Below are 27,591 nucleotides of genomic sequence, written 5' to 3' on the forward strand. Positions count from 1 at the left end.
ACTGGTTGAGAATTTGCATTTTCACAAGATTCCCCGCTGCTTCCAGACTGTGCACCTGGAGTTCAAGAAGCCTTGGCCTGGGAGCCCCTTTCCGGCCTTCCTCTGGTGGTATTGATTGTCAGGGTTTGCGCATGATGTTCACACCTCCTTGATGTTGAAACTAGCAATAAAAATCCCACCTCTATGGGAGTAAACACCTTTTGCTCAGGCCACAGCCCACACTCTTCTGGGAAAACTCTTAAGTGTGTTGCCTTCTCAGTGCCCTGGAGAGTTGTGGGGTGCTCCACATGGAAGTCAAAGGAGGTGGCCAACCTTTTATTTTGCCGCCCCCTCAAAGTCCATTCCGGGGTCAGAGCTGTCATGGTGAATCATTCAGCCGGGGGACAAGAGAGATTCAGGACAGCGCTCTTTAACATTCTGTTGGAAAACAAGCCACCATACCCTCTCTCCCGCTCTGCACCACCACACCTGCCCCATTTGCAGCCTCCACTGATTCCTTGAACCTTGGTGCATCCACCAGGGGGGCCCCAGGAGGCACAGGTGGGGCCCTTGGATGGTGAGGACCCTAATCAGGCGAGCCGGGATCAAGGACTTTGAGTGCAAAGCTGCCGATGGAGAAGAAGAAGCGACAGAAGCCAAAACAGTCGTGTCTGTCCGGGCCGCCAGCCACAACCGTGTGTGTGCAGCGGGATGTGTGTCGGCCCAGCCTGGGCGAAGCCCCCAAGGGGCTGCTTCCACCAGGCCTCTGCTCGACATCTCCAACCCGGTGTTCCCAGGCGGCCGTCTGAAGCATCTGTGAAGAGCAGCATCCGCCCTCCCCCAGGACTACCTGCACCTGGGTGACGTGTTCCTCTCTCTCCTCACAGACTTAAAAGGCATTGCAAAGCCTTTGTGCCCGGGCACTGCAGCTCTGTCTGGGTTCTGGCATCGGGTTCTCCTGCTATCTGTTCAGCAGCATCAGACAATCCCGCTGGCACCCAGCCCCGGCCTTGGCTATCAAGCTCTCATCTGGCGTCTCTCCTCTCCCGGGGTTGGCATCCTAAGCTCTGGTGTCGGATCTGCAAATCCTTCCACGGGAGCATATGGGACACTTATGAGGCCCCAGTGCCTGTAGTAACAGGGGAAGGATGAAAGATGGTTAGGAATGGCTTCTTCCTGACCCTTGGGGAACTTACAGATATCACCCAATCCATCCCGGCCACACCTGGTTTATAAAAGCAAGCAACTACCATGGTCATCTTCTTTCCAGAGGTTGTGGTGTGTAAGAGTTTGAAAACTCAGGCCCTGAGGCTGCAGAGGCCTGCACTCAAATCCTGGCTCCCCGTCACTGTCTGGGTGACTCAGCTCTAAAATGGGGATCACAAGACCTCACATGAGGATTAAATGAGATACTGTATGTAAAGCACTTAGCACAGTGCCTGGCAATTAGTGAGTGCTCAGTGAAGGGTAGCTGTTGTTGTTATTATTACCTGAAAAGGACAGCAAGTCAGGCCAGATAACCCAATGAGTCAGTGCTGTAACCCACAAGGTCTGGCTTTCCATTCTGGATCTGCCTTGAATCACCCTGTGTGCCTCGGTTTCCTCATGTGTAAGATGGGGATGATGCTGTCTGGCGTTCTGATCTTGCTGTAGCTAACACTTATCCATGTGAACTGTGTACCAGGCATTGTGGTAAGTGCTTCTTGTGTTAATTCATTTGATTTTCAGCACATTCCTGTTTGACAGATGAGGAAACTTTGTGCAGAGGTAATGTGTCCAGGGTCAGACAGCTGGTAACAAACGGCTTCCTAGGTGGCGCAGTGGTTGGGAGTCTGCCTGCCAATGCGGAGGACATGAGTTCGATCCCTGCTCCAGGAAGATCCCACATGCGGTGGAGCAACTAAGCCCGTGTGCCAAAAAAAAAACCAAAAAAAAACACAGCTGGTAACAAATGGAGCTGAGATTCCAATCCAGGTGGTCTGGCCCCAGATCCTGCATTTCAGCCTTTCTTACTGTGGAGAATCAAATGGTGTATTGATTATGAAAATGCTTTGGGCATGGGAAGTATGATAACATGAGAGATTATTACTACTTATTCAAGTCTCTCGGTGTTTGGTCTTCAACTGGAATCTTTACTCTTTCCTTGGGGTTTGCCTGAAGCCTTTAATCACTGGATGTTATGAGTAGAGTTGTGTCCTCCTCAGAAAATATATATTGAAGTGCTAGCCCCTAGCACCTCAGAATATGACCATATTTGGAAATAGAGTCTTGACAGAGGTCAAATTAAAATGAGATGATTAGGGTGAGCCCTAATCAATATGTGTGGTGTCCTTATAAGAAGGGAACATTTGGGCACAGACACGCACAGAGGGATGACCATGTGAGGTCACAGAGAATGCCACACGGAGGTGGACTGGAGTGATCATCCCCAAGTCAAGGATCACTGAGGCCACCAGGAGCTAGGGGAGAGGCACGAAAAAGGTCCCTCCGTGGCTGCAGAGGGAGCATGGCCCTGCCAAGCACCTGGATCTTGAACTTCTAGCCTCCAGAATTGTGAGGTGAAATTTTTCTGTTGTTCTAAACCATCCAGCCTGTGGTACTTTGTATGGCAGCCCTAGGAGACAAATACACTGACTGAGATCAACGGAGAGAAGAGGTGAGAATGGAGATGAATGGGAAAGTCAAAGCTGACGATGGGTGATGAGAGGATGCTGAGAGGGGCCCGATACTCCCACGTGTGCCTCGGTGTGTGTATGTGTGGGTGTGTGCGCACGCGGGTGTGCGTGTGTGTGTGTGTGTGTACACGTGCGCGCGCACACATGCCTGTGCACTTTGTGAAATCTGATCTGTGGGCTCACCAAGCCTGCAGAGCTTTCCTCTATAAGATCACGGGGGAGGCAAAGTAAACATTAAATCTATTCCATCTCCACTGAAACAGATAGGCAGAGGAGTCTTCTCTGGGAGAACATTTAAACGAATCCCACCCCTTTGTTCTGCAGCAGAGGATGTGAGAAGTGGGGAGCTGGATTCCCAAGACCCTTTCACTGGTGAACAGCAGCAGTGGAGTTGGAGCTGATGTCGCCCTGTGCATTCTGCCACACTGACCCTCGGGGCTTATTTTTGGTTGGCACAGAGGAATTCACCCTTCTGCTGTTACGACTTACTTCACAAGGTTACATTCTATTTGTTTTTTGGGTTTTTTTTTTTAATCAAACTTTTGAACGACATGTAACAGACATACAGACATGTCACACACCCTAAGTGGCCATCTCAGTGTGTCTGCATCTGTGTAAGCAGCACCAGGACAAAGAATGAGCACATCACCGCACCCCGAGGCCTTCCTGCCCCTCCCAGCCACCAGCGCCAACAAAGGAACCACTATCCCCGCTTCTAACACCACAGATGGATTTGCCTGTTTTCAAGCTGTTATGGATGGGGTTCGCAGTCCTCCTTTGTGTCTGCCTTCTCTCTCCGCACCTCGTGTCTGTGAGGTTTCTCTGCGTCTCGCACGTGGAGCAGTTCGTTCTCACCGCCAGAGAGTAATCCATGCTTCTTGTCTTTTGAATCAAATCAAGAGATGCACAGAGAGAGAGGTGTCCTGAAATAATTCAAACTGGTCCTTAAACAAAAAAGTTAAAACCACCCAGTTGCTGAAACAACAGCAAAACAAATCTTTACAAATTGGCTCCAGTTTATTGGCTGTTTATTAAAAGCCACTTTTCCAGATCACTTCCAACCTGCCCTTTCCTTTCCCGTTTCCCTGGATTCCCAAGTCCCAGTTGTGTGCCCCTGGGCTGGCCCAGTCTGGACTTAGGGGATGGGGTTGGGGTTCAGTAGCTGGGGTTTACCTGGGTGAACTCATCTTGACCCCAGAGTAACTGGACTGCCCTCACTTGGCTAGTAGGGTTTCTGTGCCTTGAGCAGTGTCAGAGCCACCTTCACCCACAGTCGGGAGGCTGCCTCCCACATGTGAGATTTTGGAGTTGTTCCCCCATGTCTGAATCAGCCTCAGGAGAAAGCTGTTAGAGCCCCAGGCCTGTCAGAGGCAGGATGGAGTCCGAGAAAGGGGGCAGGTCCTCTGCCGAGTCCCTCCCCTTGCACTGAGGCTGAGAGTCACTCCCACAGCTCAATCGATTGGGCTCTGGCCTCCGTTCCGAAGAGCAGCTTGGCTGGAAAGGGGCGGCACCCCCTTTCCTCCTCGTTCCACGCCAAACCACAGTTGGCCCGATTTCTCTCTGCTGACCAGCCTTTCTGGGGTCTTCCCTTGTGCTGGTAGCAATGACCTAATCCCAAAATGCAATTTTCAGGGAGCCCCGACGCAAATCAGCGGGACTGCCGTCCTGAGCCCGAGTCCATATATGGTGCAATCTCTGAACCGGGACAGGGATAGTGCTGAGTGCAATGTAGCACAGCTGATTCTCCAGCTGGCCCTCTCCCTCCCTGAGCCGCGCCTGCCCACTCCAGTTTCCAGTGACGTCAGCACTGCACCCATAACAAAAGGTTAAGACAGCTCCAGCGCAGCACTTCATTGTGCTTTGGGAGGAGCGATGTAGTTGTTACTTGTTTTTAGGCTCCCCAGTTGCTGGGGGACTGTCCTTTCTGGAATATGATAGAATAACAAGATGACTGGTGCTCTTTCTTCACTACTGCTCTGGCTGTGGGTGTGGTCAGAGAGAGGACAGTTGCTTGCTCAAACCCAGTTACCCAGGACTGTTTTGAACTGGAAGCAGTCGCAGGGCCCCACCCTGGCACTGGGCAGAGTTCAGTTTTCACAGACCTTAGTTGGAGCCTTGGCTCTTCTTTGGTCTCCACCCTCAGCTAGTTTTTATTTGTTTGGCCTTCTGTGTGAGCGATGGGACTAAGACATTCTCAGACACGGGAGAAAACATTGAAGTCTGGTTACCAGCTCTATTCAGAGCTTATTAGTGGGTGAGCATGTTGTTTTTATTAGCATCGTTCCCACCACTCTAGAACCAATTAAAAGCGAAGCCTCAGACTAGACTCCAGCAGTGGCGTGCTGGAACTGGCTCAAACCAGTTGCGAACCTAATTGTTAACTTTTCAGGAAATGTGCAAGCTGATGGTCAAAGACAATTATTAAAGATTGTTATGTAAAATTAAAATGGAAGCAACTGGATTTAAAACAGGTAATAAATGATCAAAACTCATTCACTTTCTAATGATTGTACTACATGTGCTGTTGTCTGTGCTCTTAAGGTTACATCTGTTGTATCTGTACATTGGAAACATCTTATGGTGCTGTGCACTGTTCACTCTTACCAGCTCCGGGTTCAGTAAGGCCACACTGGGACACTGAAATCAGCCACGATGGGGTATTTACCTGGTGGAAAACACTCCAAATCAGGGCTCCTACCCCCACCTCCAAGCGCCAAGCCAGTTTTTGACCTTGACCAGCACACCACTGACTCTGGTGGCCAATAAGGAATGACTCACTCCCTGCCCTCAGGGTGCTTATGATACCTGGAGGGAGACAAGTCCTTCATGAGTTGAGCTGGGCAGCCTCTTCTCTAAAATGCTAAACAGGGGAGTCGGAGGACACGGTCATTGACCTCAGAGATACCTACATCAGCATCCCAGTTCTGCCACTTACTGGCCGTGTCCCCTTAAATGTTACCTAATGTTTTTGAATCATTTGCCAGATGGAAATAATGGCATCACGAGATGATCGCAAGGATTTAATGGTGAAGATATGAGAGTGTTGAAAGTACATTTCCAAGTGAGGGACCAGGATGAAGGAACAACATAGAAGCACATGAAGGTAGAAGGACTAATCAGGGAATGGCCAGCAGTCTAGCATGTCTGGATATTACGATATACTAGAAGCAACAAGCTGGGCAGAGTGCAGGTAGGATGTGACCCAGGAAATGCAGGATTAACAGGAAGGGAAAAGCTGAGCTCTTGGGGCAGGGCTGGGGAGACTGAGCCACTGGGAGGGCAGCCAGTAGTCCAAGCCACCAAGTTTGAAGGATACAGCCAGTTCGGGCATAATTCAGACAGTCTTCTCAACCAGGAGGTGCAGTCTGGCAGGCAGCATTATGGACTACGGGCAATCCACTCCTCTAAGACTAATCCCCAGCCATAGTGGAAATCTAGGGTCCTCCTCCAGCCCTAAAGAGAGGGCCGGCAGGAGCTAGGTTACACAGGTGCGGTTGGTTCTGTCGCTCCACGTTGTCTTCAAAAGACTAAGCACTCTCTCTTCCCTCTGATGTCCCCACTACTGTTCTCTGTGTGTCAGCTTTTGTTCTTGGTGCTGACGCCTCGTGTGGCACGATGATTGCCACAGCTCACAGCCCCTCAGTCAAAGTAGGTAAGAGTGGAGCGAGGCTCAAAGTCGTTACATCAGGGAGCAGAATCTTTCCCCCAGCCCCAGCAGATTTCCCCTTGTATCTTATCGGCCAGAGTGGTCACATGCAGTAGCAGGCAGACAGTGGCCTCCATAGACCCTCACACTCTTGTCCCCTGGAGCCCGTGAATTTGTTACCTTACAGGACAACAGGGACTTGGTAGATTAAAGGTAGACTCTTGAGATGGGAGTTCAACATAATTACATTGGGACTTCCCCAGCGGTCCGGTGGTTAGGACTCTGGGCTTCCACTGCAGGGGGTACAGGTTCAGTCCCTGGTTGGGGAACTAAGGTCATGCAAGCGGTGCGGCCAAAAAAAAAAAAAAATAGTTAATCACATAAACCCAGCTGGGTGATGGAGATATTGCATGAGGGGGATTTGTCACTGGTTCTGAGAGTGAGGGGGCTATGTGTAAAACCTGGAGAGAGGCCACTAGACGCTAATAGAGGCCCCCAGCTGACAGCAGTGACCTCATCGTTACAGCTGCAAGGAATTAAATTCTACCAATACCTGAAAGAGCAAGGAAACCAATTCTTCCCTGGAGGCTCCAGAAAGGAACTTACCCTGCTGACGGCCTTGGTTTTAGCCCAGTGAGATCTGTACCTGACTTCTGACTTCACAACCGTAAGATAATAAATTTGTGTTGTTTTATGCTCATTTGTTACAGCAGCAATAGTAAACTAATACACATGTCCATCCCTTAAGCCAGAAAAGGCAAAGGAGACTGAGATAACTTTGCCTGGCTTAATCCAAGTAGGGATTTTCCCCGGGGACTGGGTGACAGGCCGCGTTCCCTGAGGGTGCTGGCAATGGCCCATAAAATCAGGAAGGGGTGCCACAGCCAGGGGGGTGATCAAGTAAGCTCCAGGATAGACATGGCAGTGGTTTTCAGCTGTCTTCTGTTTTGATTGGTTTGGTCATTAAACATTTTAAATATCACCCATGGTTGCAACCAGAGGTCCATAAAGGCACCCAGGAATCACCCCCGTTACACCAGGACCCAGGCCTGATTGGGGGGAAAAGACACAGAGAATGGGCAAGCAGCTTCCCAGTCTCTGTCCAAGCTTCCAGAGCTCAACTCTGGAAAATGCTACTTACCATACTTCAAACATGAGATGCCATCAGTTGTAAGCTACATTGTTCTTCCATGAACCAACGAAAGAAAAAAGTGCTACCAAATAAACAACGTGCCATTGATTGCAAAATTAGTGTTAAATGAGTAAGATGTTACAATGAGAAAAAGGGTGCATCTTATTTCTTTTTTAAATATTTATTTATTTATTTGGCTGTGCCAGGCCTTCATCGCAGCATGCAGAATCTTTAGTTGCGGCATGCTTGATTTTCTAGTTTTGGCGTGTGGGATCATTTTAAATCTTCCACCAACAGTAAGAATTAACTCTTACGATGCTGCTAGCTCAGTCAGAATTGGAGGGGGAGGTACTTAGGAGTTTCTGAGGAAGATGGAGGCCAAGGTGGGACGGTGAGAGTGTGCTTATGGTGCTCCTTGAAGCCAAGCCAAAGGATACGGGCTTCCTCCTGTGGGGAATGGGCAGTCACTGAGGGGTTCCTGGCAGGAAGGAGGGGAGTATGATATCCCTGATCATATGGTTTCTGAAACAGTATTCACAACTCCATCTCATAACAGAGCATGAAAGATCACTCCCCTTTTGCCTAAGAGAGTTGGCCTAGAGCAACCTCTGAGCTCACCTTTGACTAGCACTGGTCACCCCTGGTACAAGTGAGGATACATTAGAAGGATAACTCTTTTTTAATAAGGAGCTCGGGTTTACCCATCCTGATGTGCAGGGTCTGTTTGTCCCCTGAGTTATTAGGTGACAGACAAACCCTCTTTTCACCCCAGGACTCTGGGGCCTGGAGGGGTAGCAGGGATCGCACCAGAGGCCTGGTCTGGACAGAGGGAAACGTTGCAGATGGAGCCCTGAGGGGTCACCCACCATCACTTTTTGCCACCTATTCCATCCCTTTACCTGGGGTCGGCCCCGAACCCAGGAAGTTTGGAGATCTTTCTAACTACCTTTATTTTATTTTTCTTTTTAAAAATTGCTCTAAGTACTTTATTTTTTAATTTTTAAAATGTTTTTATCTTTTTAACTTTATTTTATATTGGAGTATAGTCGATGAACAATGCTGTGATAGCTTCAGGTGTACAGCAAAGTGATTCAGTTATACACAGACATGTATTCTTTTTCAAATTCTTTTCCCATTTAGTTTGTTACATAATATTGAGCAGAATTCCCTGTGTTGTACGGGAATACCTGTATAATTAGGGGGAAAAAATCACAGCATCACCACGTGAAAGTGCCCCCAAGAAATCACCTCATTCTCTTAATTTTTCTGATTGGAAAAGAGTGCAGCTGGCTTGAGGTCACCCACCTGCGGAGGGGCAGAACCAGGCTGGAATCCAAATCTCCTGCCACCCCCTCAGGGCGCCTCTGGAAAGGCGGGGGTGGGGGCAGGAGTGCTGGTGCCCAAGCACACCCTGCTCTGCCTCCTACTGGCTTGGGGCCTTGGGCCAGTTACTTAATATCTCTGGGCTTCTACTTCCTTGTCTGTAAATTGGGGCCACCAGCAGTACTTGCTGCGGAGGTTGTTGTGAGGATGAAGTTTAGAAGTTCGTGAGAGGGCAGAGACAGTCGCCTGCCAGCTAGTAATTGCCCCATCCAGAGCGATTGCTATTGCTGTTATTCTTGCATGCAATCTCAGGCTGCCTCCATCACCTCACTCCTGCTATCAAACTGGAGGTCTGAACTTTGAGACTCTGGGACTGAGGCATCTGTGGAATTTGCTCCCCTTGCTAATCTGGCAAAGTCAACAAACCCTTTCTGTCCAACCTGATCGGAGGGAGCCTCTTGGAGATGTCACAGCGTGGAAGAGTTTGGTGTGAGAGCCCAGGGTGTTGGGTGGAGGGAGAGCAGGCAGCCCCACTGGGACAGGAGGAGGCTTTCCAGAGGCTGGGGGAGCCCGGCTGAGGGTGCAGGGGAAGGGGTGCAAGAGCCAGCAGGCGCCGGGTGGGGCACTTGGCATGTGAACGGAGTATGGAAGTCCAGGAAGGGGGCTGTGATTGGGCCTTCACTCTAGAAAGGAAGGGGACTGGAGTCGATGAAAAGAAGCATTTTCTGTGGCGCTCAGGAAGGGCCTCTCACTGGGGATTTCCTACCCGGGGCCGCAGGCCTTGGCTGCCTTCCCGGGAAAGGTGGTGCTGGTCGTGGGGAGCTTGCACACTGCGAGGCTTCAGTCTGGGAACGGAGGGTGCCCACTCCTGTCTCTGGCGCTGCCGGGCTCCCTGAGACTTTTCAGCTGGGAACAAAACGGTCTTTGCTTGAACCACACACTTCAGATGTCTCCATGCAAGACAGGGACACTGAGGTCCGGGGGGAAGTGGAAGAGGGAACTGGAAGCGATGAAGCGTGGGGAGTAGGGGAGGTCAGGGCCTTGCAGGGTGCTCCTTGGAGGCTGGAGCAGAGGGGTTGTTTCAAAGGAACAGGCCTTGGCACGGGGTCTAGCATGGCCCTAGGACTGCAGGCCAGCCCCAGACCACTGGTTGTGCTGACCTGGCTGTTCCAAGGAGCTTGATGTGGTCTAAGGCCAAACCTCCTTGGAGAAGAGAATTTAAAAAAAAAAAGCACAATCAACTCCCTTTTCCTCTTTTTCCCAACTCCACTCAAAAAGTACAGTATGCACTATTGAAAAATCACATCTCGGAAGCGGCGCCACTTTCTGACAGCATCTGCCAAGATTTCTGATGAAGCTGATGGAAACTCATTCCATTTTCATGTTGTATAATGAGTAGACAGAGTCCGTGCACATCTGTTCAGGCGAGATGATGATGATATTATTACTAGAAACATTGTGCTGCAAAGAGAATCTGTTTTTTTCTCTCTCCTACCCTCTGCCTATATCCAGTCTCACTTTCTCTCTTTCCTCTCTTCTCTCTTTACTGTCCCATGTCTCTCTTCTTCTTGTGTGGACTTTCTTGCTCTCTCTCTTCCTTTTCTCCCTTTCTTTCCGCACCTCAGTGCCCCACCCAGCTTATGAAAACCCAGGGGACAAAGCGAGGAATTCTTCTCCTGTCAGGAGGAGAGGCTGATGAGAAGGGGCTAGGGCCAGGGGCTGGCTGCCGAGATCAGGAGAGAGGGGTCTTGGGTCCCTCCTCAGGACCCTGGTGCCTCCTATGGAAAAGGACCGTCTCTCACTTCTCAGCAAGAGTCCTTCAGCCTGGTCAGAGAAACCTCTGGCCTTGCCCTATGCCTAGCCTCATCAACAAAGAATCAAGCGAGACAGCAATGTGACCAGCTAATTCCTGCCAAAGAGACAACAGATGGAAAGGGTTTAAAGTATTTAGCGTCCAGGAATGTTTTGCATCATAACTGGACACTTTCTGGATATGTGATTGATTTACAAAGGAATGAAATTTTCACGTTGGAATATAATTACAAAGAATCAAAATGTGGGGATGAATATCAGGGTCGGGGGGAGACTTCCTTGTGTTTCTCATTCATTCATTCATTCATTCATTTTTGTCAACAAATATTCATGCAGCACCTATTATGCAGTAGGAAATGAGCTGGTTACTAACGCATATAGATGGGAAGCTATGATTCTTATCTCTCAGGGCCTTAAAATCTACTCCAAGGGTAAGTTCTATCCAACCTAAATATAGCTTTATTCTTGAACATATCTCCTGTGTGGAAGCAGAATCCCCTTGGGGCCCCTTCACTATGGAATTACCTTGGGCACCAACATAAAGATGGAATGGTGTGGATTCCTTCATATTGATCCGTGAATCCATCCACCCATCCACTCTTCCACACATCCAAGCATTCACCTTTGCAACCCTTCATTCACCTATCAATCCATCCACCTACCATCTACCCATCCAACCATCCACCCATCCACCTTTCCACTCATCCATCCATCTGCCCACCCTTCCACTCATCCATCATCCTTCCAAGCATGCAATAGGGGGTCAGTTATCACCTCAGTGGGGAGCAGGGCACCCCTCCACAATTATTATGGTTGGGAGCTGTGCAAAGACACACCCGGTAGTTGCGTGTAGGGTCTGTGATTGACAACTCACAAGTGAATGGTTCCTGAATCCTAGGCTGTGATGTGAGAAACAGAGATGGGATGAATTTCAAGGACTGGTTACATAGGGAGGTGCTTAAATTTGATCCAGACAGTGTGTACCTTTCTCCCCAGTCTGGGCGAGGGCTGCTTGGGGAAGGCAGTGGCTCATGTAAACTGTCCTTCCACAGAGTTCCTGCTATTGAGCTTTTCCTCACTGTGGTGCCCACTGCATCACAGAGGTGCCACTCTGATAGTTCTTGCTTTCTTCTTAAACACAAACAAACTAAGGATAAGTTCCCCAAATAGTTTCCGTCAAAAGATGCCCCCCAAATTGGAGAACTCAGTGGAAATCAAGATCTGAAATCATTCCTTTGCTTCCCAAATGTTGTATGTTGTATTCCAGTATTTTCCTGGCTGCAGGAATTCTGACTGAAATATACTCATTTTTCTTCCTTCCTTCCTTCCTTCCTCTTTCCTTCCTTCGTTCCTCTCTTTCTTTTTCTTTTCTTTCTTTCTTTCTTTCTTTCTTTCTTTCTTTCTTTCTTTCTTTCTTCCTTCCTTCCTTCCTTCCTTCCTTCCTTCCTTCCTTCCTTTCCCTCCCTCCCTCCCTCCCTCTCTCTCTTTTTCTTTCTTTTTCTTTTCTTTCTTTCTTTCTTCTTTCTTTCTTCCTTCCTTCCTTCCTTCCTTCCTTCCTTCCTCTCTCTCTCTCTCTCTCTCTCTCTCTTTCTTTCTTTCCCACTCTGTGCAATGTGAGATTTTAGTTCCCCAACCAAGGATCAAACCCATACCCCCTGCATTGGAAGCGTGGAGTCCTAACCACTGGACCGCCAGGGAAGTCCCCTGAAATGTACTCATTTCTAAGGTTACTTTGAGTTGTGTCTCTTTTAAAAAATGCCCTCCACTTCCCTTCGGAATGTCAGGGGGCACATTCATTAGCCGTCTGGAATGAGTCTGTCTCCAGCTAAATGAGATCTGGAAAGAGGAAATAGGGGGCAGTGGTTAGAGCCCTGAGTGGTCAGGAGTCCTGATTCCCATGTCTTACTCTGCCACTGAGTCACCAGCTGCCACTGGACCAGCGACTTGGTTTTTCTGAGTTACTGCCTGTCTGCCGAAGGCGAGTGAGCGTGGGATGCAGAGACAGCGCTGGGAGCTCTGGGTCAGGAGGGGAGGCCTTGTCCTCACCTCAACCCACCAAATCTTTGTGAACTACCGCAAGTTGCTGGGGCTTCCTTCTTTGTCTCTAAAAGGAGGGGAGTGGCTATACGATCTTTAAGGTAGTTTCCGGTACCTGGAATCTCCACTCCCTCTTGCACTTAGCATATCGGATAACTGGAGCTGACTGCTGTTAACACCCTGCTCCTCTACTGGAAAAAAACCCCAAAACTAATCATGACACGTGACATGAAACTAATCATCATAATAATAATGGCATTGTGTACTCTTTCACTGCTTTAAATTGTAAACACAAATAAGAGCTGCAAGTGGTCACACAGAATGACAGCATTAAAGTAACAGTTTCTGTTTCTTCACCTATAAAATAACTGTTATCACTGTGAGTTTCCAATTTGCGGTTCAGACCCTAGCTTCTGTCATACCAGAGGGCTGGAGACTTGGCCTTGCAGGAAACAAGCTCAGCTGATTCCAACTGGGTGTGAACTCACTTGAAACAAATATGAGTATCTGAGAACCCATGTATTAGGGGTCGGCTGTATATATGAGAGTTACTATAATTAATTTCATGTAAGATGCAATGTTTATTAAGAGATAAATAATAAAAATGGACTAAGTTGAAATTTACATATAATTATTTAAACTCAACAGCAACGACAATTGTTTAGAACTTAGATCAAAAGATTTTGGGGAAGGGGGAGGCATTTTTACCTCTAATATTGTTTAGAATTGCCATGGTGATAATTAAAATCAGGCCAATTTTTAGTCACTTTTGTCATTTAAAATTTTTTTAACTTTGAAATAATTTTAGATTTACAGGAGTGTTGTAAAAATATTATGGAGAGTCCTCATAAAACTTTTACACAGCTTATATAACCATGGTACGTTTTCCAAAACAGAAATTAACATTGGTACAATACTATTAACCAAACTACAGACTTTGTTTGGATTTCAGCAATGTTTTCACTAACGTCCTTTTTCTGTTCCAGGATTCAATCCAGGATACCACATTGCCTGTAGAGGTTTATCATTTTTTGAAAATTCTTTATAGATCATGCAACCCCTCTGTGCCAGCCCCCAGGGCTGACTGCTTCTACCCTGACCTTGGTACACCACTGATTCCACTACACTGCTATGGTATAAGAGGCAAGAAGATCTGATGGTTCATCCGTTTGGCGAAAGGTGGTATTGAGCCTGATGTAATATGTTGGACTGTCAGAGCACCAACATTCAACTTTGTCAAGCTGGAGCTCCATCAGCCAGACACTTCAACAGTGACTGGTAGGTGTGTGACATTTGCAAAGTTCACGTGAAGAGTGTACAGAAACCAGAGAGTAAGACTCATTTTGGGCAAGAGTGCCATGAGTCCGGTGAGGCAAAGCAGTGAAGATATATAGAGTAAAAAGCCCTGCCAGAAATTACAGTGCAGATGCTTCTGGAATCCTGCTCCATACCAATTCCCAGCCTTTTTTCTTGTCAGGATCTAGTCAGGATCTTCAAAGGAGGCTGGAAGTCTCAGCTTCTCTGAGGATGCCTTCCTGGTGAGGTTAATCTAATCATATCCGTTCCCCTCACTTTGCCAATGAGTGGTGCTTAGGAATGGGCGTATGATGAAATTCTGGCCAGTGAGACAGGAGGGGAAAGTCTGGGGTTTCGGGGAAAGTTTTCTTCACTCTGAAATGCCCCACTCCTCCTTGTCTGAATTTTGGGTCTTGTATGAAGGATGAAATGCCTGGAGTCATTGCAGCCGTTTTGTAATCACCAGGGACTAGTCTGAGACAAAAGCAAACACAGAGTGGCAAAGTAGGAGGACAGCGGGACTCGAAGCTTGAATGAGTCACTGACCCCTGGGAATAAACTAACTCAGGATTTCTTGTTATGTGAGAAAAGACATTTTCCATTTCCTGGGGATATTGGTCACGCTTATACTGTCCATGGAACAGCATCTCTGTTTCAGTCATTTAGTCATTAAAACCACACTTGATGAGAACACACCATGTGGGATTTTTGTATTTGGCGCTGATGGAATACGAGAGTGAATGGCTAGATTCCTGCCCTAAAAGGTGGCAGCATACAAAAGGGGTGTAAAACTCATAGACAAATTCACCGATTGCAGGAGAATTTGCTGCTACCTGAGAGGTGTGCACAGGTGCTGTGTGATGCCTGCAGCCGGAGTGCCCTGAAGACAGCTTTGTGAAGGAAGAAGTACGTGCCCTTTATCTTGAAGGATGGTTACCTTTTAGGCAAAGGGACATAGCGCAAGGGCCTTGTGAAGGGAACAAAGACACAGAGATTGGAAACCACAGGGTCCATTCTGGAAAGAGGGGCTACTCCAATTTAGTTAAGAATTGGTGTTGCAGAATTATTAGCCACCGTGATGGGACTGGAGAGGAGAGACGGATGGCGCTTACCTGATCAGTGCCATCCTCTACGAAGCCTGAAAGGCTCCAGATTGGGCGGGCAGAGGGGACCCTGTGCTGACCTCTGGTCTGAGTCCTGTTTCAGCTACCCGCTAATTATATGGCCCTTGGTCATTCATGTGTCTCAGAACAGCTATAAGAAGGGGTTTATAATCACTGGCTTGCCTCCCTCACTGGGCAACTGTAAAGCACAATATAAATGTGAGAGGTTATTATCTCCTCCACTTCCAGACCTAACTATATATTCACCCATCTTAGGTCGTTGCCCCAGCCTCAGAGGAGTTTCCCTTCTTCCTCCTGTTGCTGAAGTGACCCTCATGCCTCCTGCTTGGTTTCGTCCACAATCTCCCATATTTCTAGTATTTTAAGTATTTCCCTCTCTCTCACCTGAGTGTTTCTTCTCTGTCTCCAAACATGCTCCGATCTTAAAAAACAAATATAAAAATCCTTGCTTGGATCCTCTGTAGCTCCCAAGACACCACCCATTTCCCTTTTTCTCACCAACCTTCTTAAAAGAATAGACTATTTTCTTACCTCCTTTTCTCGTCTACCAGTGTAAACTAAGCCCCCTCCAATGTCCCATTAAGAGTGGGCCCTTAGAACCCTCCTACACTGTTGGTGGGAATGTAAATTGGAGCCACTATGGAGAACAATATGGAGGTTCCTTAAAAAACTAGCAATAGAGTTACCATATGATCCAGCAGTCCCACTCCTGGCCCTATATCTGGAAAAGACAAAAACTAATTCAAAAAGGTACATGCATCCCAATGTTCACAGCAGCACTATTTACAATAGCTAAGACATGGAAGCAACCTAAATGTCCATTGGCAGATAAATGGATAAAAAAGATGTGGTATATATATGCAATAGAATATTACTCAGCCATTAAAAAAGAGTGAAATAATGCTATTTGCAGCAACATGGATGGACCTAGAGATTATCATATTAAGTGAAGTCAGACAGAGAAAGACAAATATCATATGATATCACTTACATGTGGAATTTAAAAAAACTGATACAAAGGAACTTATTTACAAAACTGAAATAGACTCACAGTCATAGAAAACAAACTTATGGTTACCGAAGGGGAAAGGGGGAGTAGGGATAAATTAGGAATTCGGGATTTAACAGATGCACACTATTATATATAAAATACATAAACAGTAAGGACCTACTGTATAGCAGAGGGAACTATATTCAATATCTTGTAATAACCTATAATGGAAAAGAATCTGAAAAAGTATATATATATATATATAACTGAATCACTTTGCTGTACACCTGAAACATTGTAAATCACCTATACTTCAATTAAAAAATTTTAGAAAAAAAGAGTGGGCCCTCAAAGACCACAATGCCTGCATCAAGGGGCTTCGTCCTCTTCTCCTTCTGCCTGGTTTAACCTGCCCTGGTGAAATGCTTGTGTTATGGCTTCCTCCGCCCCACCCTTTCCTTTTCCTTCTCCTTCCTTCTCAGGGTTGGGGGGGTCCCTCGGATTCTGCTGACCTCAGGCTTTTCCTCACTCAGCACACTCTACTGGGAATAGTTAACCTCATGGCTTCAGCAGTCCCCTTGCAGATGAAGCACAAATACCTTTAATTCTGGCTTTCTCTCCCTTAATCCAATCCAGTGGTTTCCAACTGACCTGTCAAAACATCTATTTGAACGTCCTGAGACTCCTCATGCTCAGCTTGTGTAAAGCTGAGGCCAGCTTCTCTTCTCTTATGACACTTCTTTCTCTGTTGTTCCGTGTACATTTTTTAATGGTCCCATCATTTATGTCATCGTAGTCTGAAGTTTTGACTCCTCCAACTCCTATACATCATATATTAAAGCAATCACCAAGTCCAATTAATTAACCCTTGCAGCAGTGTCCCTGAAATAATTCACCTCTCTTTTATTCTTATCATCACTATTCTTTGAGAAGCATTTTTGTTTGTTTGTTTGTTTACTGGGCTGTTATAATAGTTTCTCAAGTGGTCTTCCTTTAAAGACAGAGTTGGTCATGCTTTAAAAATTCTCATTGTTTGCAGAATAAAGTCACACTGCTTTTTAAAATTTTTTTTCAGCTTTATTGAGGTATAATTGGCAAATAAAATTGTAAGATATTTATGATGATTTGATATATGTGAAAGTCACGATTCTTTATCATGGCATTTGAAACCTGTCACAACCCAGGTCCATCTTAAGTCTCCAAAATTCATCTCCCACCCCTCTCCTGCATTCTCTATCAGTAAAATCCTACTAGATAAAGGTCCAGTCCAAATGTCCTCTTCCCAACATCCCAGACAGAATTGTTACCTTTTCTTTGCGCTCATAGGGTATATATTTCAAGTTGTTCTTAGAGTCACCGTGAACACACTGAATTGTAACGATGCCTCTGTCTCTTCTAATAGATTGTAAGCTCCAGCATACCTCTTGCTGCATAACAAATGACAACAAGATTCAGTGACTTAAAACAGCAGATGTTTATTATCTCACAGTCGCTGTGTGTCGGGAATTGGGGAGTGGCTACCTGGCTGGTTCTGGCTAGGGGTTTCTCATGAGGTTGCAGTCATGAGGTCAGCTGGGGCGGTGGTCATCTGAAGGCTTGACTGGGGCTGGAGGATCTGCTTCCAAGATGGCTCATGCAGAAGCCTGGCAAGTTAGCACTAGTTGTTGGCCAGAGGTCCTGGTTTCTGTCCATATGGACCTCTCCATAAAGCTGCTTGAGTATCCTTACAATGCGGCAGCCCACTTCCCCCAGAGCAAGTGATCAAGAGAGAAAGGAGAAAACAAAATGCCTTTATGACCTAGTCTTGGAAGCCACACACCATCACTTATTCTATTTGTTAAAAATGAGCCACTATATCCAGCACACACTCAAGGGGAAGACGGAGATTAATCGCTATCTCTTGAAGGGAGGAGTATCAAAGAACTTGAGGACATATTTTAAAACCACCAACAGGGGTTGTCCTATCTTTCTGTCTTCAGTAACTAGCACAGTGTCTGGCACTTAGTAGGTGCTCAGTAGATGTTTCTAAAGGAATGATGTGTTGAAGGGGAAGGATACTGGAAACAGTGTATCCATGGGTAGTTAGTGTGGGCCCTGTGAAGAGTGGTGGAGGTGAGAGGTGGGGGGAGAGATTCTGAGGTATGAATTCATGGGACTCCATGACTGATTGCATGAGAGGGGTTGGGAAGAGATCCATTTGGGGTTGAAGGTGGTCTTGAAACTAGGAGTTAGAGATGGTTGTGATGGCTGAAGTAGGCATCTAGGACTTCCTCCTTGGGGTTTCAAGGTAATGAAATATCTAATTATACAGCTAAGAATCCCATGTCTAGTTGTTCAGTTACATTTGGAAGAGCTGGCGGTCATCAGTATGAGCCCTAAGTCATCCCCTTTATTTCATGTTCCTCATTTATAAATGTGAAGGTTATAACACCTGACTGTATCCCAGGACTTTCCAGCTAAACTCCTAATGTTAAGAGGATAGCAATATCTCACCTTTTGCAAGAAGTACCCACCACCACATCCTCTACAAATGGTCCTGTGGAAATACAAGGGAAATATTAGGTTGAACCATCTGAAATGCCGGTATTCCAGTTTTGACCTATAAAGAAATCAAGTTTCATAGGGTTCAACCTAATAGATTTGGCTGCAGTTTTAAGATTTAAACACCTTTCACAGATGGAAAATTGAGATGTTCCAGAGTTCTGGATCTTTCTATTCCTCAAGAGATTAAGGTCCAACTTTAAGAAAGGTCAGTCTTGACGTTAAATTACGTTGAGTCCAATATAGGCATTACTTTCTCATTTCCTTATGTCAGATAAAGGAATTAAAGACCAAAGACTAAATACTGGTGTCAAGAAACTTTAAGATGGAAAATTTATCTCGGAACTCCAGATAAGTCCAGACTCAATCACATTTCATACACTGTGCCATTTCTAAGCAATCGTATTTACTTAGAAGTGAAATAGCTGTGGCCCTAATAAAAAAGGGACTAGGAATTAAATAGCTCTTTGCTCATTTTGTACTTTCGTACATCTGGAAAGTGATTAGTAGACTCCTTCATTACTGGTAGGAATAAATGCAATATTTGCCAATAGAAATTAATTTATGAAAAATAGCTTTTGTCCTGTCCGTGAGTACTTTTAAAACTTAATATTAAACAGAAACTTTCAATGAGAAAGTTCTTTCTTTTCTTCTTCATTGTTTATTCTTCCACTTTTTCAGATCAATTAATATCGAAGGCAGACTTTGGGTAAAACGTGTAAAACTAATTTATAGTAGCACAAAGGTCTCAAAAGTTAAGAAAGCACAACTGGACCAATTCAGCCATTCCTCTCCCCTCCCCCCGCCCCTCCCCCTCACCACTGGAAAACAAGCTCCCCGAGGGCTGGCTCTTTGCTGCATGTACCCCCGCAATCTGAACGTGCCTAACCCTCTCTAGCTCTCAGTGAATACGTGGTTAACCGTCCATTCATTATCAATCGTGCAGGGCGCTGTGGCCAGCGAGGAGGCCGGCCTGCAGCCCCGCTCCCTGCAGCGAATGTGCGCGGCTCTCAGCCCCCCAGGGTCACAGCCCGCACCCCCGGAAGCACCAGGCTGCGCGGCCAAAGCCTCGGCCGGCCGGCGGCCTCCGCGGCCCTTCCCTTCCCGCGGAGGAAGGAGCGGACGCCGAGGAGTGGGAAACGCGGGCCCACTTCCTGTCCGGGCACGGCCGGGAGTCCGCGCGCCCCTCGGCCGGCTGGCAGCGCGATGAACACTGCGGGGCGCGGGCGCGAGGCTGGAGGGGCACTCAGCAGGGCGCGCCGGCCCCGGCCCCGCCCCGGCCCGGCCCCGCCCCGCCCCCGCGCGTCCACGGCAGCGGAAGGGTTAAGCGCGCGGGGGGCGGGGCCCGAGCGAGCCGGGCGCGCGGGGTGCCGGCCGCTGGCGGCGAGGGGGCTGCGCCGGGGGCGGTTCCGGGCGGCGGGGGCGGGGGCGGACGGAGGAAGGGGGCGGGCCCCAGAAGTTGTTGGGCGCTGGACTGGCGAGCGGGCGGCGGGCCGGCGGGCGGAGCGGGCCGGGGCTTGAGAAGTTTGCGCGGCGGCTCGTGAGCGCCGGGTGCGGGCCCCGCCGGCCGTGCGCGCCCGTTGCCATGGCTTTCCGCCGGAGGACGAAAAGTTACCCGCTCTTCAGCCAGGAGTTCGTCATCCACAACCATGCGGACATCGGCTTCTGCCTGGTGCTCTGCGTCCTCATCGGGCTCATGTTCGAGGTGAGCGACACCCGGGCGGGCAGCGCCCCTCTCGCGCGCCGCCCGGCGTCCCCCTGCAGGTCTCCAGGGTCCGCGTCTGCGCCCGGCTGCCCGGTCGCCCTGTCGTTCCCCTGCACCCCCGGCTTTGTGCACCGTGCGCCCCTCGGCCTCCTGGTCAGCCCAGACACCGCCGCCAGCCCCGCGCCGTGCCCGCCTGCCCTGCTCTGCCGCCCCCTTGGGCACCCAACCGTACCCTGCAGCTCGCTCTGCAGCCCCGAATCCTCAGCCTGGCCTCGAACCAACCGCAGAGCTGCCACCCTGGCCCGCCCAGCGGGGGTTCCTTTCTGGTGTCCGGGAGCTAAGCCCGGAGACTCCCAGACCCGCGGTCATTGCACAACTCCCCCTCCCAAGCCGTGGCAGCCAGCTCCTCGGGCTTTTCCAGTGGGAGGGACCCCGCCGGCCCTTTCCCACCTCCCACCTGATTTTCGGGGTCTTCTGCATCCTCAACTCTGGGCCATACTTGGAGTGTTCACGTGTGGCCCTGGCCCCATCCCAGCAGTGCCCTTCTGCCGTCCTCCCGCCACCCCTCTTCCCCCCACCCCCATTTTTTTTTATTTTGCTCTTGCCCAAAAGGCCAGTTTTCGTATACCCTGTTTCACTCTGAACTATTCCTTCAGATCCACCTGTGATGAACCCAGAGCTTCTCTGCATGACAGGAGCAAGGCAAAGGCCAGGGATACCCTTTGCTTTTGGGGGGAAAGGTGATTCTCTCATAGCTGTGCGGGTTCGGGGAGAGGACAGGGTCCTGCTCAGGACAGCTGGGGCAGGCCTCCTAGAACAGGGAGTTTTAGTAAGCCTGAATGAGTCGGAATCCAAGGGGGCTGATGGGAAGGATTCCCTGCTCCCCACAGCCAGAAAAATGTGATATTCACAAGTGGGGAGAACTGGCAGACGCTGAGTGTAGGACTTGCCATGGTCTGTCTTGTCTCAAGGGTCAGATACGTGAGTGACACTTCGTCGGCAGCTTATCTGTGTTCTCAGGAATGGGTTAGGAAGCTGTAACCATCTATAAATTGCCTCGGAGATGGAAGATTCCTGGCGTGGCTAATTTCCTTTTCCGTGTCCCTCGGCCTCTGGGTTCCCTGTCTCCTCTCTAAGGATGACAAGAGCCCTGCTTGGCCAGTAAAGCTGCCCTCAAGCTGGGGACATTCTTGTGGTGGCCAAGACAGAGTTGGATGTGTGCATGTGTCCTTGGCTGGGCTTCAGGGTCTGTAGGAAGTAACCTGGAGACTAGGACTGGGGTCTGCAGGCCTCCTTTACGCCTTCCCTCCGCCCCAACAGCTCTCGTGGTGTATTGGCAGCAAGGGCTTTGTCAAGCCAGGGTGGTCCCGGTTTTACGGTCCCTGCTCTGTCACTAATCTGACGAAATAAAAAACAGCCTTGCAGCCTCAGTTTCCCCATCATTACAGATTAGTGAAACCTGTCTTCCTCACAGCGTAGTTGCGAGGTTTAATTACGATCATGTGAGCAGCAAAGCTGTAACAGATTCTACCAGTGTGAAAGCAAATTGTTTGCTCCTGAAACCCTGTTACTGTTGATCATAGTAATAGCTTAGAGGGATAGGAGAGAATTTGTTTGGTCCAGCCAAGGCCCTCAGTATTTCCTTACTGTCCTCCATTGTAAGAGGCCTCCCAGTGCCTTGTCACCAGTCTTGGAGGGTGTGGTTGGAAAGACACACATGACAGCTGTAGCCCTCACAGCCACAAGCTCTGCAGCTGGCGATGTCTCTTGCATAGCCTGGTGGGTCTCTCTGCCATGTCTCCGGCATTCATTAAGGATGGTGGCTCTACCTGCTTGTATCTTTGCTCAAAGAGAGCTGCCGAGTATTTGAGCCCGGTACTGCCTTCCCTTGCTGCCTCTGGTCTGGTGGAAAGTCCTGTTGGTTAAACCTGACCGAGGGTGGAAAGTGCTAGGAGCCCTTAATCACAGTACATGACAGAGGAGGAAGGCCCAGGGTGGAAAAAAACAACAAAAAAACTGCCCTGCCCCCTCCCCGTCTTGGGACTGGACTGGGGAGTGTGGAAAGGGCCGTGGCTGAAATGCCTGTGGGCTCCCTGTCCCACTACCCACTTCCGATAGAACCTTAGCCCCTCAGCATCTGTGCCCACAGGACAGGTTGTCTCCTTGGGAAGGTGCACTGGAGGTGCGTTGTGGGCCGGCGTGGGCTGGTCTGGGAGGAGGAGGACCGTGTCCAAACCTCCTTTATGAAGCACGCGTGTTCTGCTGCGCTAAGCACACAGTAAGTCTTCATTGTCTGTACCTACCAATTTACTCTCCACAGGGTGTTTGGGGGGGACTCAGATTTCTGGAACTCTGCTCTCCCTACCAAATGAGAGCAGAAACAACTCAGTTTCTTTGGGGGAGCTCAGAGAAACACATGGGCATCCTCACAGCTGGGGTAAACCAGCAGGGGACTTACTAGCTAGCACTCAGGGTCATCTGGGTTCTTCCCTGGAAGGGTAGTGTGTATGTGTGTGTGTAGGTAGGGATTCGGATGGTGGGGGGCAGGCCAGCACTTAACACAACCCTCTTTTTCTTAGAAGTAAGGACGGAAGGAGTGGCAAAGGGGAGGAGGAGGCAGGGAGAGAGGACGGCAGGCTTTTGGGTTTCTAACTTGGGCAGGGCTAGATGCCTTCATTCAGAAGCTGAGTCAGGAAAACTCAATTATAATTCTTCCCACAAAGAGCAAGACTCCTGGCCACTCCTCCCTCTGGGGTCCCCTGCTCAGCCTCTGCCAATGAGCTGGGGCCCTCTCCCCCCCACACCAGGCAGCCACGGCCCTTGCATCCTAACTGGTCTCCACCTCCTCCCTGCCTCGCCCCTTCCCCAACTCACTGGTCAGCTCTCCAGCATCCAGGTCCCCTACAGGGACCCCAGGACTTTAGTTCTGTCCCCTGGGAGATGATGACTCCAAGTTCCTTCCCTTGGGATCACTTCCTTTGGGGAACACACAAGAAAGGGTTCCCTTCCCACCTCCGTCTGGTTCAGTTTTGAACCCTCCTGAGGTTCCTTCTCCCATTTCCGAGGCTGGGGGCAGGCTCTCCCCCCTGAGCCCAGGTTTTCTTTCCATCCTGCGGGCTGTTTGGAATTGAGCTGTTCTGTGCAGCCACAGCACTTGGCTAAAAAATGTCAGGAATGTGGAGCTTTATTTCCCCCCTCCTTCCCTTCCAGCTTTCTCTTTCTTGACTCTGCTGGGGAGAGGTGGTGCAAGAGGGATTTCTACTCCACACTTCAGTCCTTCAGGCCTGTCTGAGGTGGAGCCCGGCCCGAGCGGCCTTCAGGGTGTGGGCAGCCAGTGGGGTGTGTGTCAGATTTGAAAGCCGCCTCCCCTCCCCTTTCCCTTCCCTTTCTAGTGTCCTGTTCCTCCGGTGCCACGTTTCAAACTGAAACAGGCAGGGGAAGAGAGAGGAAAAGGCACTCATTAGCGAACGGAGAATGAGAACAAGGGGGCACGTCCAGCGGAGAGGAAGCCACTTGTACGTTACCTCTAAAATGTCATTTCAAGACAGAAACTTTTTTTTCTGTTTGTCGCAAAGCTCACTTGCAGGCGCTGCTGGCTCTGCAGCGCGGAAATGGTCCTGAAATTCTGGGCCCATCATTTGGAGGTTGGGTTCCTGTTTGGTCCTTGATGACTTTAAGCATTTAGGACCCAGAGAACTTTGGGGGTGGAGGCTGGTTTTTGCTTTTTAATCATTTTGGAGGCAGATGTGGTAGAGCCACCTTTTCTCCAGGAACGACCTCCTTCCTGGTTGCCGACACCACGGTTGACTTGTCAGGGTGATGTGTTTCCAGCGTGTACAGTGGGAGCCTGTTGTGTCACAACCTGGCAGAACACGGGTTCCGGGGCACCAGTCCACATCCTCCCAGGCATACCTGTAGGCATCACAACCTGAAGGGAGGCTGCTGGCCCTGCCCCACAGCGTTAGTGCTGGAAGATAGTGCTGCTTACATCCTGTTAATACAGAAAGCCGCGTGCATGGCACAGATGGACATCTGCGGGCAGATGTCGCCTTTCTTTGACTAACTCCTAATGCACTTTTGAAGACGTTCCTCTGCCAGCTGACTTATGCGGCCCATCAGCGGCCTAGAGAAATGACTCAGGGGAAGCCGAGAAGGGTCACTGAGTCTCTTGGATGCCCTTGTTCTGTGGTTAGGTTTCTACCCACGTTTCAGTGATCTGAACAACGGAGCAGAGATTTGGAGCTCGTGTTCCTCCTGGTCCAGCCTCAGGTGTAACCCTGTCCTATGGGATGTAAGGGAACCTCGGTGATCCCTATTTCTTCCCTTGGCAAAAATGTGACGTCCAGGAAGGTGGTGTAGATCAACAAGTGAGTGTTTAATCCTCACTGCAGGATGCAGGTACAAATGTCCTGCACTGGGCCTGGCACACGGGTGCTTGACGGATGGTCTCAGCAACCACGCTGGTGGCCACGGTGATTGGCGTCACTGTTGGATGTGTGAGCATGCCTTCCACCATCAGACTGGCTTGAACTTCAGTTTCGATACGACGTGTTTTTTTTCCGTGAGACCTTTCCCCCAAGTTCTCCAGAGCCAGCCATCTGCTCCAAAGCGGGTGATCACTCTGCCCTGGGTGCCTCTGTCCCCTGCTCCATGGAGAACATCTGTTGTCCATCTTATTGGAAAGGTGGGCCGGGGGTGCTAGAAGGTCTCAGAGCTGCTGCCGTGGCAGCTCCGTTGGGGCCGCTTTCCTCTCGCTCCCTCTGTTGTCTGCATCCTCCGTCGCTGCTTCTTGGGGGTGCTGTCTGGCCTGGTCACAACAGAGCGCCTTAGTCCTGCCTGTTTGCAGAGTTGCATGTGTTGCTATGGAGAAAACTTCCCTCTGGCAGGCGTGAGCTCCTTTTTGATCTGCTTCATCGTGGGCAGGGGCCCCAGAAAGCAGTCTGCGGCGGAGCTGGTGAATCTCCCGTTCCCACCCTGATACGTGCCGGAGCCGGAGGGTTGATAAGAGCGGATTAGGGTTCCCAAACGACACAAGTGCTTTCTCATCAGCCAGAGTGCTCTTAGCAGGCTTCGGTGGGAAACTTTACCGATACGATCTCTTAACCTTTTTATCCGGTGCTGTGTATCTGGTATCCGTTGGTACCTAATGGTTAAAGAAGAGGGGGGCAAAAAAAGGGAAAAGAAAACAGTAAAGCTACTACCACAGCTCCCGACACAGCCCTTCTCATTTTATGAGCAGACCTTTATCTCGTACACAGCCTGTTGCTTCACCTTGACTTACCTCCACGTCTCAAGTGTCCCGAGTGGAAGGAAGCCCAGCCCAGCTCGGTCACAGCTGGTTAATGTTGCCAGTTGACTGCGGTTTAAAGAGCTTTGCAGGCGGGTCTCCTGAACGGTGTAGGTTCGCACAGCTTCCCTGCGTGAAGGAACGGAGCCCAGTTGTGAGTGGGGGGGCTGGGAGGTCCCTGGAGGGAATTTGGGAGCACGCAGGGTTCGGTGAGGTGCTGCTCTGTGGCTCTCTGCTCGAGCCACGTTGCCTCGTGACGGCTTTCTTCATCTGTCTCGAGGGGTTGGCAGCTCTTTCCATCTGTGCAATGCTTTACTAGCCTCACCCTGTAATCTGGATGGTTTATGGGGCTTGTCATACCCATCCCGAGCCTGGCTCCTAGAGGAGACACTTGGCCAAGGACCATCCGCTCCGAGTTAGCGTCGGAGCCAAAACAAGAAGTCAGTCACGTCTGGCTCACATTTAGAGCTCAGCCCGATGCTTCCACGAATGGGGCGTCTACGGAATGTAGCCACAGGCTGCTTTATTTTTCTTTGTCTGAGTGGAATCTGTTTATTACCTGAAAGTAACGTCTGCGGGTCATCGTTCCGCTTGGAGGCTTTTCTGCCTGGAAGAGTCATTGCCGTTTGCAATGAGTCCCTGAAAGAGACTCCAGAGAATGACCCAAATGTGTGTATCGGATGTGACCGTGGGCGCGTGGGCAGAGGCTTTACCCCCTGTTAAAGTTACTGCCTGCGGTTAGCCTACATCTGCGTGAGAATCACTGCCTCTGGCTGTTACATCTTCATGGCCCTTATCATCAAGTTAATATTGTGGCCATAGCTCAAGGGCACATCTTTTCTTCACGTTTTACAAGTCTAAGGACTGAAGAGAAACCTAGACATCATCTACTGTGTTTATAGAGGAGGAAAATAAGACCCCAGAGGTTGAGTGATTTGCCCCAGACGGTAGAGTGAATTTCTCCTTGAACCCACGTCATCTGACTCAAGCCCAGTGCACTTTTACACGTGTGCTCACTGGCTTTCCAGGCGCTGCTTTTGCATGCCACTGTGTGTGCAGAAGCCTCGCGATGGATACATCCTTCCCAGCGTGCTGTGTTCATTTCGTCGGCAGCTGCTTGTTGACTGAGTGCCTGCTGTGTGCCTGTGTGGAGCTCTGGGAATGCAGAGGAATGAGGTGGGGTCCCTCTCTTCAAGGAGGTCGTGGTGTGGTAGCTTAAAGCTGATAGACTGTTTGTGGATAGAAGTAAGGTCTTGAGCTTGATGAAAGTGGCGGATGCAACTTACAGACCACTGGGCCCCACCCTCAAGCCATTGCCGTTGGTGGAGGGGGGTTAACTGAGTAGAGACCCAACACCCTGAGTGGTCAGCAGTCAGAGGACAAGCGTGGCGGCGACTCCTCGGCATCTTGTATGTCACAGCCTCGCAGATGAGTGAACTGACCAAAGGCAGTGAGTGGGTGTGTGGGTGTGTGGTGTGATTTCTGACACTCAGAGGCCTTCATTGATTGGAACCTTGGTTGAGGCTCAGAGAACTCTTCCGTACGGTTTCTTAAGATTTTCAACATCACACCCCAGCGGGATCCGTGATGTGCCTTGTGGGTTGGTGGGGGCGAGAGTCGCCCCTGGGGTGAGAAGGACATCATCCTCAGAGCCTCAGTTGTCCTGCCTTTGAAGAGGGTTTCTTAATAAAGCCCCTGCATTTTGCAAGGGCAGAGTATCATTAGTTAAACAGTTTGCTCCTTCATCCTTATCATAAAGGTGCAGATACTCTCTGTTTTCATGGAGAATTTTAAAAAGAGAGGTTTTAATGATCGCCACCATCGTGAAGACTTCTGTGGCTTTGGGGAGGGAGAAGGATGTGCCTACCTATGGGCAAAGGGTGGGGATGTAATGTATACCAACGTGCCCATCCCCGTTCTGTTGACCTCTGCCCCCTGGCTCTGAGGAAAGCCCAGGACCTCGCTGGTTAGTTAGCAAGTGTTTCCCATCTATTCTGCATGCCCGGTGCACTGCTGGCATCTTCGGAAAGATAGCACTGAGTC

At 49.4% G+C, this 27,591-nt stretch overlaps 1 protein-coding gene across 3 annotated transcripts in view; it reads left to right on the plus strand.

Annotated features, from left to right (window-relative positions):
* Positions 1–20,038: 20,038 nt before the first annotated feature.
* TRAM2 (translocation associated membrane protein 2) overlaps positions 20,039–27,591 on the plus strand; it is a 111,999-nt gene continuing 104,446 nt past the window's right edge. For all 3 annotated transcript variants that reach the window (XR_009047961.1, XR_009047960.1, XM_057698616.1), the window contains exon 1: positions 20,039–20,261. Coding sequence is in view for 1 of the 3 variants with exons in the window: in XM_057698616.1 (XP_057554599.1) it covers positions 20,142–20,261 (120 nt within the window). In the remaining 2 variants the exon portion in view is untranslated. The remainder of the gene's footprint in view (positions 20,262–27,591) is intronic.

This window comes from Hippopotamus amphibius, chromosome 11, assembly GCF_030028045.1.
Source record: "Hippopotamus amphibius kiboko isolate mHipAmp2 chromosome 11, mHipAmp2.hap2, whole genome shotgun sequence".
NCBI classification, from domain to species: Eukaryota; Metazoa; Chordata; class Mammalia; order Artiodactyla; family Hippopotamidae; genus Hippopotamus; species Hippopotamus amphibius.